The sequence below is a fragment of the Conger conger genome, chromosome 7, assembly GCF_963514075.1.
Source record: "Conger conger chromosome 7, fConCon1.1, whole genome shotgun sequence".
In the NCBI taxonomy this organism is placed as follows: domain Eukaryota; kingdom Metazoa; phylum Chordata; class Actinopteri; order Anguilliformes; family Congridae; genus Conger; species Conger conger.
Genome location: NC_083766.1, coordinates 8,854,743 through 8,868,594, shown reverse-complemented (window position 1 = coordinate 8,868,594; position 13,852 = coordinate 8,854,743). Strand labels below are relative to the sequence as shown.

The window sequence follows — 13,852 nt, the reverse complement described above, 5'->3', positions numbered from 1 at the left end:
CAACCGTTGTGCTGCCAGGTCAAGGGCACCAGCTGGGCCTCATGAGCAATCTTCAACCTTTGGGTTCCAGTCCTGGGTTGGGGGGGTTGGTCCGACACATTAGCATTGCTGTACCTTGATCAACGTACTTATCCTGAACCGCTTCAGAAAATGCAGATACAGATTATACGATAATGTCACCTTGGATAAGCGTGGCTAATCTACTAGCCAACGGAATGTGCTGGGGTTGCCAGACCAGGAGGAGCCATGGAACTGTGGAAGTGATGACCTCATGTCGGAAAAGTACCCACAATGCCAAGGGAAACCGGAGAGCCCTAATGACACCATTCCTTTTCTTCACTCACTCACTCCCTCCCTCCCTCTCCCTCTCTTGTGCCTTGGCAGTTACTGCCCCCATTTATCTCCCCTGATTGTATAAACTTAGTGCTCTACCAATACAGTTCCAAAGAGCGAGAGGGGAAAGATAGAGAGAAGGAGCAGGAGAGGGAGAGGAAGAATGCTCTCTCAGGCACTGACCCAAAACTGGGAGCTCTCATTGCCCTCGTCCTGGCTATGTCTCCGGACATTTATACAGTATTCTATGCCAGACTGTAATTATTTACTTAGGCAGCCTTTGAGTAGCAAGAACTGAAGATTTATTGATATTTATTATTGCTTATGAAGCACTCTAAAATGATTTACTTCTTTTTGGCAATTTTGTTTTTCCCCAGCATGACATTTTGAAACTCACTCTACGCTCTTCAAAGAATGTCAAGAGTTCTTTCATGCTTGGGAAAAAAACAACAACTACTATATTCTATTACATTCTCTTCCACTACATTGCATGTACAATATACAGGTATAATAGATTGTAGTGATCAAAGTATTACCCAAATATTCTAATCAAAATGTTAAATATTCTTAGAGACACATCAAATATTGTTAAAAGTGGGAAACATTTTAGACATTTTGCTGAACGCCCACTGGGAGCTGAGGGCTACAAGGCCCCTGTACCCTACTTTCAGAAGCCCTGGCCCCAGTCACCAGAGCTGTGTTCTGATAGGACCGGGCACAGTCTCTATGGGCTCCTGCATTCTGGAGCAAGAGTCTGAGTGTATGTGGGACAGGGGTCCTCTAAGACGCTGGGCACATTCTGTTCTTTTTTACCCCGGACATGTGTGTGCGTGTGTGTGTGTGTGTGCACATGCGTGCGTGGTGTTGAGTGGGGGGGGGGGTATGTGCATCTGTGAACGGGTCGGAGGGTTAGGTTACAGTTTTGCACATTGCTAAATTGTTTCAAGGTTTCAGACAAAGCAGGCGCACCCAGACCTGAAGCCAGGAGCGCTCCCGCTCCCCCCCCCCCCCCCCCCCCCCCCCCCGCGGGTCTCCTCCTCGTTACGTAACGCAATAACGCACCGGGCTCTTCTGTGAAATTAATCTCTACAGGCAGCGCTCATGCAGAATGAGCTAATCTGACATCCTGGCTGTTTTGACGAGTGCACCCCTGTCTCCTCGAAGAATCCTGCCCAATCTTGGCCCTGGGCCAATTCGAACAGCATGCCTCTGCTCTTGCTCTTTGTTTCTCGCTCTCTCTCTCGCTCTCTCTCTCTCCCCCCCCCCTCTCCTCCCAGCCACTCCCCCTCTCCTGCATTCTTTAGCCCTTGTGGACCCCTGGGGCTGCAGAGTGAATCAGACCCCCTTTGGTTTGGTGAACAGGTGTGTGCTTTTTTTTTGGGCAGCGCAAAGATGTCTAGGGCTGCTCCCTGTGTATGGTCTGTGTGTGTGGTATACAGGCTGTGAGGTATGGTGTGTATTAAACAGAATGTGGGGTATGGTGTGTGGTGTATGTACAGTATGTATGGTGTACAGAGTGTGGGGTATAGTGTGTGGTGTATGTATGGTGTACAGAGTGTGGGGTATAGTGTGTGATGTACAGTATGTATGGTGTACAGAGTGTGGGGTATAGTGTGTGGTGTAGAGTATGTATAGAGAGTGTGGGGTATAGTGTGTGGTGTAGAGTATGTATAGAGAGTGTGGGGTATAGTGTGTGGTGTACAGTATGTATGGTGCACAGAGTGTGGGGTATAGTGTGTGGTGTACAGTATGTATGGTCTACAGAGTGTGGGGTATAGTGTGTGGTGTACAGTATGTATGGTCTACAGAGTGTGGGGTATAGTGTGTGGTGTATGTATGGTGTACAGAGTGTGGGGTATAGTGTGTGATGTACAGTATGTATGGTGTACAGAGTGTGGGGTATAGTGTGTGGTGTATATATGGTGTAAAGAGTGGGGTATAGTGTGTGGTGTACAGTATGTATAGAGAGTGTGGGGTATAGTGTGTGATGTACAGTATGTATAGAGAGTGTGGGTATAGTGTGTGGTGTACAGTATGTATAGAGAGTGTGGGGTATGGTGTGTGGTGTACAGTATGTATAGAGAGTGTGGGGTATAGTGTGTGGTGTACAGTATGTGTAGAGAGTGTGGGGTATAGTGTGTGGTGTACAGTATGTATGGTCTACAGAGTGTGGGGTATAGTGTGTGGTGTACAGTATGTATAGAGAGTGTGGGGTATAGTGTGTGGTGTACAGAGTGTGGGGTATAGTGTGTGGTGTATGTATGGTGTACAGAGTGTGGGGTATAGTGTGTGGTGTACAGTATGTACAGAGAGTGGGGTATAGTGTGTAGTGTACAGTATGTATAGAGAGTGTGGGGTATAGTGTGTGGTGTACAGTATGTATAGAGAGTGTGGGGTATAGTGTGTGGTGTACAGTATGTATGGTCTACAGAGTGTGGCTTGTACGGGCCGTCCTACCTTCAGTCATGAAATAGGGGATGCGGAATCGTCCCTCCAGGACCCTCTGTCGCAGGACTGGGAGAGTGGGGCCATCGAAGGGCAGAGCGCCACACACCAGCACATACAGCACCACCCCCATACTCTGCAAGAACATACAGTCTCATCTCACCACCTGATAACTGCGCTGTCTCAGTGGGCCATGAAATGGATGGCACTGTGGTGTGTTACCAGTTACCAAGCCAGAGATGAGCAGATAATCAGGTGACACGGCAGAAGTTATGTAAATCTTTTAAGCACATCGGATATCATGATTCATACTTTTATGTTTGCAGAGGAGCAATACAGATGGGACTCCAGCACTGACCATTGGGGCCTCGCTGACTGAACCGGTTGCTGCCGTTGCTAACTGCACTTCTGGGCGCAGGGATACTCTGAAATCGATTAGACGAGCTCCGTTCCTTTGCGCTTGCATGTTTTAAAGAGCAGAGCTGGAGTTCATTATTATCGTGCTGGCTTCGTTCAGGAGGTGGTCTGCCCCCCGCAGGGAACAGGGACCGCAGGAAAGCGGTTGGGCCGGGCCTTACCCAAATGTCTAGGTGAGGACCCTCGTACTGCTGGCCCTCGAAGACCTCTGGGGCCGCGTAGGGGGGGCTGCCGCACCACGTGGCCAACTGCTCGCCTGGCTGGAAGAAGTTCCCGAAGCCAAAGTCTGGAGGAGAGAGGTGACAGGAGGAATGAGGGGCGGGTGACTCGGCATTGGGTTTGCGTGACTCAATCTGACAAAATGGAGAGGCCAGAGAAGGGAGTGGAGAGAGAGAGAGGGAGAAGGAGAGGGAGAGGGAGAGAGATGTATGGTGGAGGAAAACTTAAAACAGAGAGATAGGAAGACAGAAATACAGCACAAGCACTCTGGTAAGTTCCAGTTTTGAACGATTCAAAAACACTATGATCGTACCCCTTCAAACTGTATTATCACTTTGCAGACAAATGAAAATGTGATTTTTGCTGTGGGCCGCTTCACATTTGTGTCGGGCTGTCACGATGATCGCATGACTGGCTTTTTTTTCTCACATCTCTGCCTTTTTGGATGGTGAGTCCAGGATGCTCTTTAAGCTCAGCACACCTCATGAGGTCTCTCTCTGTTTTATCCCACACTTCTCTTCTCATCACCCTCCTCTCTGTCTCTCTCTCTTTCTCTCTCTGCCTCCCCCATTCTCTCCTTCTCCCCTCTCTCCTCACCCCCTGCGGTGTGTTACCGCTCAGTCTGTTATGTCTGTAAAGGCTGGACTGAGTGTCCGGGGGCCTCTTGGCCTCCCCCCTCCCACTCAACTTATTATTTTTCCACCCTCCCCCCCTCTCCATCTCTGTATCAGTCTTGCTCTCCCCATGCCCCACCACCCCATATCTCTGTCTGGTTCTCTATCACGAGCACTCAGACTCGTGCTTGGTGGGCTTGCAGTGCAGCCTGCATCAGGCCTCTAGTCCTGCCCATTACGAGGGCCCCATACGCACGCCCAGACAGCAAAAACATGCAACTAGCGACTACCGCAAAACCCCCAACGCTGCTGAAATATATTTTCATTATGTTACAATGCTTCTCAATATACTGGCAAACATACAAATTAGCGCTGCTTAACGTCACTGAAATATTTTACACCGCTATAAAATATATTTTTTAAATACAATACATTTAAGTACACGAAGCTTATCCCTGACGATGCTGCTTTTTCAGCTCAGGGGTGGAATTTTTAAGGGTTTAAAAGTGGCTCTGTGAAGCAGGGCTGAGCTGAGGGCTTTGGTTGGTTGCGCTGCTGGAAGCTCAGGACAGGAGGTAGACCCCCCCCCCCACGCCCATCTTTGGAGGGAGGAAAATCTGACTGACAGAACGTTCCTGAAGCGACCGCTCCATCCTTCTCTTAACCCCTGTTCGAAATGATAACCGACAGCCCTCACAGAACCTACTGTCGCTGCCCTGTCTGTCTGTTATTTTTTACCCCAGTTTATTGAGAAGAACTAGCTTAAAAGGAGAGGCAGACTATGTGAGAGTTTGTGTGTGTGTGGGGGGGGGGGGGGGGGGGGGGGTCAAATTGACAATACCAAGGTGAGAGACAAGCATATGGAGGACATATCAGCGCAGCTGACCCAATTCATGGGCTGAATACTGATCAGCCTGGTTGACGTCAATGATCCAGCGCTGCCCAAATCTGGTCTGTGTGTGTGTGTGTGTGCCTGTGTCTGTGTGCGTGTGTGTTTGTGAGTGTCTGTGTGTCTTTCTGTGTCTCTGTGTGTCTCTGTGTGTGTGTGTGCATGTCTGTGTGCGTGTGAGTGTCTGTGTGTCTCTCTGTGTGTGTGTGTGTGTGTGCGCGTGCGTCTGAGTGTGTGTGAGTATCTGTGTGTGTGTGCGTGTGTGTGCGTCTCTGTGTGTGTCTGTGTGTGTGTGTGTGTGTGTGTGTGTGTGGTGGTTTGGGGGCGTGGGTTTTGCACATTTCCAGACTAGTCTCTTGCTCTCAATGCTGTGCCCCCACCGTCGATATTGTGCACTTAAGCTTCTGCTGACAAGAAAATGTCTGTACAACAACCTCTTACCTGCAGATGCAGTTTCTCCCCCGCGCTTTGACCCCAGGAGGCACGCTGTTGTAGCTCAATTATAAAAGCGTTCATATCGGGGCAAAGGTGATCGATTTACCGCTGCTATTTGTCCTGTGCTCCACTAGGTGGCCCGCTGGTGTGCTGGAATGCGCACCCATGAGAAACCTCACAAAAACAGCAGGAAAGGCATTTATAGCCATTTCTTAATTAAGTAAATAAGTAGGCTTATAACTCACTCAGCGTTGCCAGATGTACGATAATTATCGTATTTGTAGAATTGTATTGATAATTTAGCCCTTTGTACGATCAATACATGTTTTGACGTTTCATTTTCGTTTACATAATAGTGAAATGGTATCATTATTCATGTTACATCATCTATGACAATAATGTTTTTGGGGAAACTGATGCTTGATCGACCCCAACCCCCGGGCGCCACTTAAGCAGTCTAAGCAGGGAGTGAAAATAAAGACACAATGTTTGACACAATGTCCGCTTGTAAAATTCTGTTGGCAGATGTCGGGTTTTAACTGAAGGGGTTCGCGACAGGCGGAAGACGGAGCACGACAGAATTCACAAAAATCCCCCAGCGAACATGCAAATAACACGCGGCGAAAAGAAAAAAGGCAACGGTATAGAGATAAGTGCTGCCCCCTGGCTCTTCTTATTCAAAAAAATATTTTCTGTGGAATAACGCAGGAGCGTCCTGATAAAAGCTATCTAAATATATGAGCCGTGACAGACGAGTAGCCCAAGAAATTATGTTAAACACACGCACAAAACACGCTGCGGGCGTGGATAATTCCTGGCTGATCCTTGAAACATTTTCTATTTATTGAAAAATGAAGAGGCAACCTGAGTGCATCTGAAGAGCCGTGTCACACACTTAGTTAACCCCTTTATTAATTTTCACGCTTTTAAAATGTATGTACTGGCACGAGAGACCCATTTGGGCTAATGAGGTTCATTCGCCGATCACTCGCACACGAACGAAAAGTGAAAGAACGCATTTTTATTCATTTAAAAGGCACAATATGGGCTACTAATACTGATTTCTACTGATAGAAAAGAGGGTTAAAACAGGCAATACGTTCTATTCACACAAAAGTAGACCAATTTCACGCAGATGTTTGAGACTGAAAGACTGGAACGGGAAACGAGGAATTTCGGCACAAAAAGCCCAGTTTCTTGGAAGTAGGCACTTGCATAATTTCTGGTGTTTCACCGAGGCAAAGTCTCACAGCCATTATCCTGAACCAGTTTCTTCGTGAGAGATGAGGCAGTAAGAATAACCTGGTTGACACTGAGGGAGGAAGTGGCACACTTTGACCGTAAGGAAGAAGGGGAATATCGGTCAGGGTTGGGTGGGGGTGTGGGCAGGGGCCGTTGATACGGGAATGCGATACTGGTGCTAATGACATCTTATCTCCACAAGGAGGCTTGCAACCTTGGCTTTTTGATTTGTCAGTATTTGAGCTGGGCAGCTGAACCCTACTGTGTTCTGAGTATATACACACATAGCTGTGACTGCACTGGTTAATATTAAACTGGCACTTTTATGACTTTTACTGAGGCACTAACAAATAAACAGGCCCAAGGTGAAATTAACATGCTCCCTGTTCACTGTTTTAAGCTGCAGTCACTTGTGACTAGTGTGTAAATAAGACTGGTACTTCCTGCTCTCAAAGGGACTTTTTCTTGGACACATAACACATATGAAATGGCTGAGACACTGAAGGTATTACTATAGTACAACTGAAAAGTTGTACACTACTAATATGTAGGCCTAAACATCAACGCAAACACACACGAGCATTTTGTGACACTTTGTTTGTGGTCAAAGTTAAGTATATCAGGTGCTGCTATAATTTAGCCACTGCTGGTATCAGTGTCCACAGCCACTTCCCTTCACAGAAAGCCAAGACCAAAAACAGCACAGACCAATCCCCAAAACCCCACAGCACACCCAGAGCTGGTCTGAACCCTCCCAACTGCCAGCGCCTTGCTGGGGAGAGCCAGGACCCTGCGCCCCCACTTCCGTACCCACACGACTGCTTTGATGAGGGGGTGGGGACAGGGCAGGGCGTTAATGCTGCATGCCACGATGGGACATCAGAGTGCGAGTTCAGGGATCAAATCTCTGACCGGTGAAATGTCAGCCCTCCCAGCTGCATTGGGGGCATTGTGGGGCGCAGGGGGAGCCAGCTGGCACACCGGTGTCCCGAGTGCGAGAGGTCTGTGCCCACACTCGCACGGGCACACTGGAGGGGCTACGGGGGCAGGGTCGGGCAGGTGGGGGGCTACAGGGGCAGAGACGGGCAGGTGGGGGGCTACAGGGGAGAGTCAGGGGGCAGGTGGGGGGCTACAGGGGAGAGTCAGGGGGCAGGTGGGGGGCTACAGGGGCAGAGACGGGCAGGTGGGGGGCTACAGGGGAGAGTTGGGCAGGTGGGGGGCTACAGGGGCAGAGACAGGCAGGTGGGGGGCTACAGGGGAGAGTTGGGCAGGTGGGGGGCTACAGGGGGAGAGACGGGGGGCAGGTGGGGGGCTACGGGGGAGAGTTGGGCAGGTGGGGGGCTACAGGGGCAGAGACGGGCAGGTGGGGGGCTACGGGGGAGAGTTGGGCAGGTGGGGGGCTACAGGGGCAGAGACGGGCAGGTGGGGGGCTACGGGGGGAGAGTTGGGCAGGTGGGGGGCTACAGGGGAGAGTTGGGCAGGTGGGGGGCTACGGGGGAGAGTTGGGCAGGTGGGGGGCTACATGGGCAGAGACGGGCAGGTGAGGGGCTACGGGGGAGAGTTGGGCAGGTGGGGGGCTACAGGGGAGAGTTGGGCAGGTGGGGGGCTACAGGGGAGAGTTGGGCAGGTGGGGGGCTACGGGGGCGGTATGCGCACATCCTGCCACATCCCCCCCCCCCCCCGTCCCTCTCCCTCTCCCTCGTCCCTCTCCCTCGTCCCTCTCCTGACTTTTACAGCCCAGTGAGGGGACATTTTCACCGGGCCGCTCGAATCTCGCCATCTCCCCGACAGCTGAGAAGCGGCTCTCCGCCAGGGGCTGCCAGCACCGCCGTGACTCACATCAGGCCTCTCCACCGCTCACCTCCGCTGAACTCTCTCTCTGACACGCGTGAAACAGCACACACACACACACACACACACACTCACACGACAGCACACACACACACACACACGTAAAATAGCACACGCACCATGACAGCACACACACACACACACACACACACGTGTAAAACAGCAGACACACCACGACAGCGCACACACACACGCATAAAATGGCACACACGCAAAACAGCACACACAGATGCCACGGAGCAGCACCACAACGTTTACTGGGGCAGTCTGTAGCCTAGTGGCTAAGGTACATGACTGGGGCAGTCTGTAGCCTAGTGGCTAAGGTACATGACTGGGGCAGTCTGTAGCCTAGTGGCTAAGGTACATGACTGGGGCAGTCTGTAGCCTAGTGGCTAAGTTACATGACTGGGGCAGCCTGTAGCCTAGTGGCTAAGGTACATGACTGGGACAGCCTGTAGCCTAGTGGCTAAGGTACATGACTGGGGCAGTCTGTAGCCTAGGGGCCAAGGTACATGACTGGGGCAGTCTGTAGCCTAGTGGCTAAGGTACATGACTGGGGCAGCCTGTAGCCTAGTGGCTAAGGTACATGACTGGGACAGCCTGTAGCCTAGTGGCTAAGGTACATGACTGGGACAGCCTGTAGCCTAGTGGCTAAGGTACATGACTGGGACCTGGAAGGTTGGTGGATGATGAGCAAGGCCCTGCATTGCTCCAGGGGGGATTGTCCCCTGCTTATCAACTGTAAGTCGCTTTAGACAAAAGCGTCAGCCAAATAACAAATGATTATTGTTATGTATTTATTGTTTATTGTTAGCCCAGACTTATTATTTTATCCTCAATTCGATATGTCTACAATTTCTTCACATGGCAGTTTTATGACACAAACGTGTCCTTACTCTGCAGCCTAACAACTGAGCTGTGCAGTCCTGGGTGTTAAAGCAGAGGAGTACAACCTCAGCAATCCGAGTGAAAAGTCAAGTATTTGGCACGTCCCCCTTTCCCTTTAATGGCAGGAAGCTGAGCCGGCATCGTGTGTGACTTCAGATATTGTGCAAAACCTGATGATCCACGCTCTCCCAGCATTGTTTGACAATGTTCCAAAGAGCATCTGGTGATGTTACTGAATGCTTGGCTTTTGTCTTCCAAGTGTTCCCATAAATGTTCAACGGGGGTTCAGGTCAGATAATTGTGGATTGTGCAGCACTCCTTGCTCTTCTTTGGTCTTCGAGTAGTTCTTGCGAAGCTTCAAAGTAACTTTCATTTGTTTAAAAGAAAAGAAAATGAACTCTAAAAATCCCAGATTTTCAATGTGGTCTCAGACCCCACTGTGACGCCCTGCCGGGGGCACTGGCTCTACCAGCCTACGGCATGAGACTGTGGGACACACCAAACCACTGGATCCAAAAACAGCCAAATGGCCATTAGAGACCAATGACCAATGCTGAACCTCTCACTCGCATTAAGAAACTTCACCTCATGTACAAATATTCCCATAATGGCAGTGTTGTCAAGGATACTGTTGCCACACAAATATTCTGCCATATTCTGCTCCAAAAGCGATGCTTCAACACACGCTTGTCTGTGCAGGCTGATGAACAGTGGAGGTTGTGGGAATGGTGGTGGTGATGATGATGATGATGATGATGTCCCTTCACTCTAGAGTAGGGGTCTCCAATCTTATCCAGAAAGGGCCGGTGTGTGTGCAGGTTGTTGTTTTAGCACAGGACAAAGACAGCTGAATCTACTCATCAGGGTCTTGATTAAAGACCACGATGAGTTCATTAGTATAATCAGGTGTGTTACTGCCGGGTTAAAACAGAGACCTGCACCCAAGCCGGCCCTTTTAGGATAAGATTGGACACCTCTGTTCTAGTTTGTTACATCATTACAATGCCCGGTGCACGTGGGTTTATATTAGACACCACAGCAGAATGCATTACGAATCCATACTTCTCAGGTAGAGCGCAGACAAGAAAAACAAAAGTATTATCATAATTCCATTCTTACAAAACAATACAGGTACTAGCTATAAACCCCCTGAAACTTCCTCAAACATAGATTCTCTCAAATCATCATAACTAGTACAATGAAACAGAAAATGGATTTGAAGTCCAAAGTCACATAATCGCTGTTGTTCAGGAAATCACCTGTAAATCTGCCAAATTCAAGCTCCAAATTCAATGTACTGTACCTGTTCTTAGCCCTTCTTAGCTGTGCTTTGCCCTCTCCCCAGATTACAACTAATACAGGTTCATTATAATATAAACCCTGTATGTGCAATTAAGGGGCAAATACTTTCTCACATTGGTAATATGGGTAATACATTTTGTTCCATTTGAGCATCAAAATACATTCTCAAAATATTTTATTATTATTCAGTATGCTTATAAATAAGGAGCCAGCCTGCTTTTGAATAATAAATAGAGCACACAAGCCACAGCTACAATGATCTGTATCCAGGCAAAAGCAGAATCTTTTCAGGAAGAAAAAAACTAAACAAAACTTGGTTTCAGTAATATTTTGGTTACCTTTCAGAAGACACCAGGGTTACGCCTGTAGTCAAAAGGGTTCAAGAACAGTAGCCATTTTATTTTGGCTATGTCATTTTTAAGCCTGTCTCAAGAAAAGGGGCAATACTTAAGGGGTTAACTTCATCAATTGACACCCATAATTGTGCTTGTTTACCTTGTTTAACAAGTTAAGTCATTAACCAAAGCGCAAACAAGGTGGGAGAGAGATAATTTCTTTGATTTACCCCCAAGGGGCTGTGTATTTACCTGCACACATGCGACAGTTTAATGTAAAGCCTTAAATTCCTTCCGCACTTGAAAAAATGCTTTCTGGAAATCCGAATCACTCAATTGAGTGTGACCGTGTGCGTGTATGTGTATGTGTGTATGTGTGCATGTGTGTGCGAGTGTGTGAGTGTGAGTGTCAGCGTGAGCGTGAGCGTGTATGTGTATGTGTATGTGTGTGTGTGTATGTGTATGTGTATGTGTATGTGTGTGTGTGAGCATATGCGTATGCGTATGTGTGTATGTGTGTATGTGATGTGTGTGTGAGTGTGAGCGTGTGTGTGTATGTGTGTGTGTATGTGTGTGAGTGTGAGTGTGAGTGTGAGTGTGAGTGTGAGTGTGAGTGTGAGTGTATGTGTATGTGTATGTGTATGTGTATGTGTATGTGTATGTGTATGTGTGTGTGTGTGTGTGAGCGTGTGTATGTGTGTATGTGTGTATGTGTGTGTGTGTGTGTGTGTGTGTGTGTGTGTATGTGTGTGTGTCTGTATGTGTGTGTGTGTGTGAGCGTGTGTATGTGTGTATGTATGTGTGTATGTGTGTGTGTGTGTGTGTGTGTGTGTATGTGTGTGTGTCTGTATGTATGTGTGTGTGTGAGCGTGTGTATGTGTGTGTGTGTGTGTGTATGTGTGCGTGTGCGTGTGTGGTTCATACCTGCGATCTTGATGTTCATGTGCCCGTCCAGCAGCAGGTTCTCGGCCTTCAGGTCTCGGTGGACGATGTTGCGGTTGTGGCAGTACTCCACGGCCCACAGGATCTGCCAGAACTTCCGCCGAGCCTCCAGCTCACTCAGACGCCCGTGGCTGGCCAGGTAGTCTGTGAGAGGAACACGGCAAGGCTGAGGACTTCAGTGCTTTCATTACATTACATTACATTACATTACATTACATTAATGGCATTTGGCAGACACTCTTATCCAGAGCGACGTACAGTTGATTAGACTAAGCAGGAGAGCAATGCAGGGTTAAGGGCCTTGATCAAGGGCCCAACAGCTGTGCGGATCTTATTGTGGCTGCACCAGGATTTGAACCACCGACCTTGTGGGTCTCAGTCACGTACCTTAACCACGATACTACAGGCCGCCAATTCATCTTGATCTTTTTTTATTTTGATTCATGCAAACCCTTCAGTCCGAGCCAGCACGCAAGTTCAAAGTGTGTGTGTCGAGTCATTGCGTGCCCTAACCTTTGCCCTTGACCACTTGCAGTTTGGCACCTTGCCAACGTGCTTTCTCAACCAACCTCACCGACACTGCCACCGTTCCGTCACAGCCACACGCAGCTGACAGTGATGGCGTCCAATGAGGTAAGAGGGCAGCGAGCAAACCCCTCCTCCAGAGTGGGGATGCGATGCCATTGGCCACGTTTCAGTGGGTGTAGGACCCAGCCTCCCAGTGCTGGGCTGGCACATTAAACCACCCCCAACACCCCCCACCCCCCCCCAAATTGCCCCCCGGGCATTCCTGCCCGCTTGGTGCCTTTCCGGGAAGAGGACCCTGTTGGGTCTTTGTGCTTTTTGTCTACTGTAATCCTCCTCCTGCCCAGCCAGCCCGCTGTACCGTCGCCATCTTTAGTCATTCAAAAAGCCGTGGACGCGTACGGCGGGAGCCCTCGAGTGAGCGAGGTCGTCAAGGGCTGCCGCGGCGGCCTCGTTAAAGCAGGACGGGCGTTTATTTACACGCAGGCCTGTCGCGCTCAGACGCTTTCCGAACCCGGGGCCCCCGGGCACTAACGTGCAGGCGGAAGGACCGCGGTGCCCGAAAGCGCGGCGCGTAATGCGCTAAGCGCCCGGAGCGCTTGCTGAGAGGCCTCTGTGAGAGGGCTCTCACACAGCCGCTTAAAGCCAGTGTGAAGACGTGCATAAAGGAGGCATTACAGGCTACCAGGAGAACTCAAGAGGAATTAAGATGGCTGAGGGAACATGCTCCTATCCAGGAAATAACCCAGACGTACTATACTGGAGATATGAGCTGAGATATGAGCTACAATGCCCTTTTTTACATGCATGCATGCACACATTCTCACACACACACACACACACACACGAATACTCATGTGTGAAGAAATGCTCATGGGTACAAACGCAATGTGCATCAGTGTGTGCCTATGGACTGCATGCTCTGTTAATTTGCAGCCCCTCTTGCTGTCTGCCATTCTTTCGGCAGGGTGGGGTTGCCAAGCAGCGGGCTGATTGCGTGCGTGAGACAGGCAGGCCGTTGGCATGACATCATCGCCCTGGCCACAGCCTGTTGCGTAAAGAACGCCTGTGACTGTCAGACTGCCAGACGCAGCCAGCTGCTCACTCCCCTGTATCACACACACACACACACACACACACACACACTCACACTCACACTCACACACAGCGTCCCCTGTATCACACACACACACACACACACACACACACACACACACTCACACACACACACACTCACACACTCACACTCACACTCACCCTCACCCTCACACTCACACTCACACTCACACACATCGTCCCCTGTATCACACACACACACACACACAAACACACACACACTCACACACAGCGTCCCCTGTATCACACACACACACACACACACACACACACTCACACTCACACTCACACACAGCGTC

At 49.6% G+C, this 13,852-nt stretch overlaps 1 protein-coding gene across 1 annotated transcript in view; it reads right to left on the bottom strand.

The window, feature by feature from the left end:
• Positions 1-13,852, bottom strand: part of sik2a (salt-inducible kinase 2a) — a 55,000-nt gene that overhangs the window by 14,430 nt on the left and 26,718 nt on the right. Inside the window, exons 4-6 of the mRNA XM_061250242.1 lie at positions 11,895-12,056; positions 3,357-3,481; positions 2,791-2,914 (exon numbers count right to left, since the gene is read on the bottom strand). Of these exons, the coding sequence (XP_061106226.1) occupies positions 2,791-2,914; positions 3,357-3,481; positions 11,895-12,056 (411 nt within the window). The remainder of the gene's footprint in view (positions 1-2,790; positions 2,915-3,356; positions 3,482-11,894; positions 12,057-13,852) is intronic.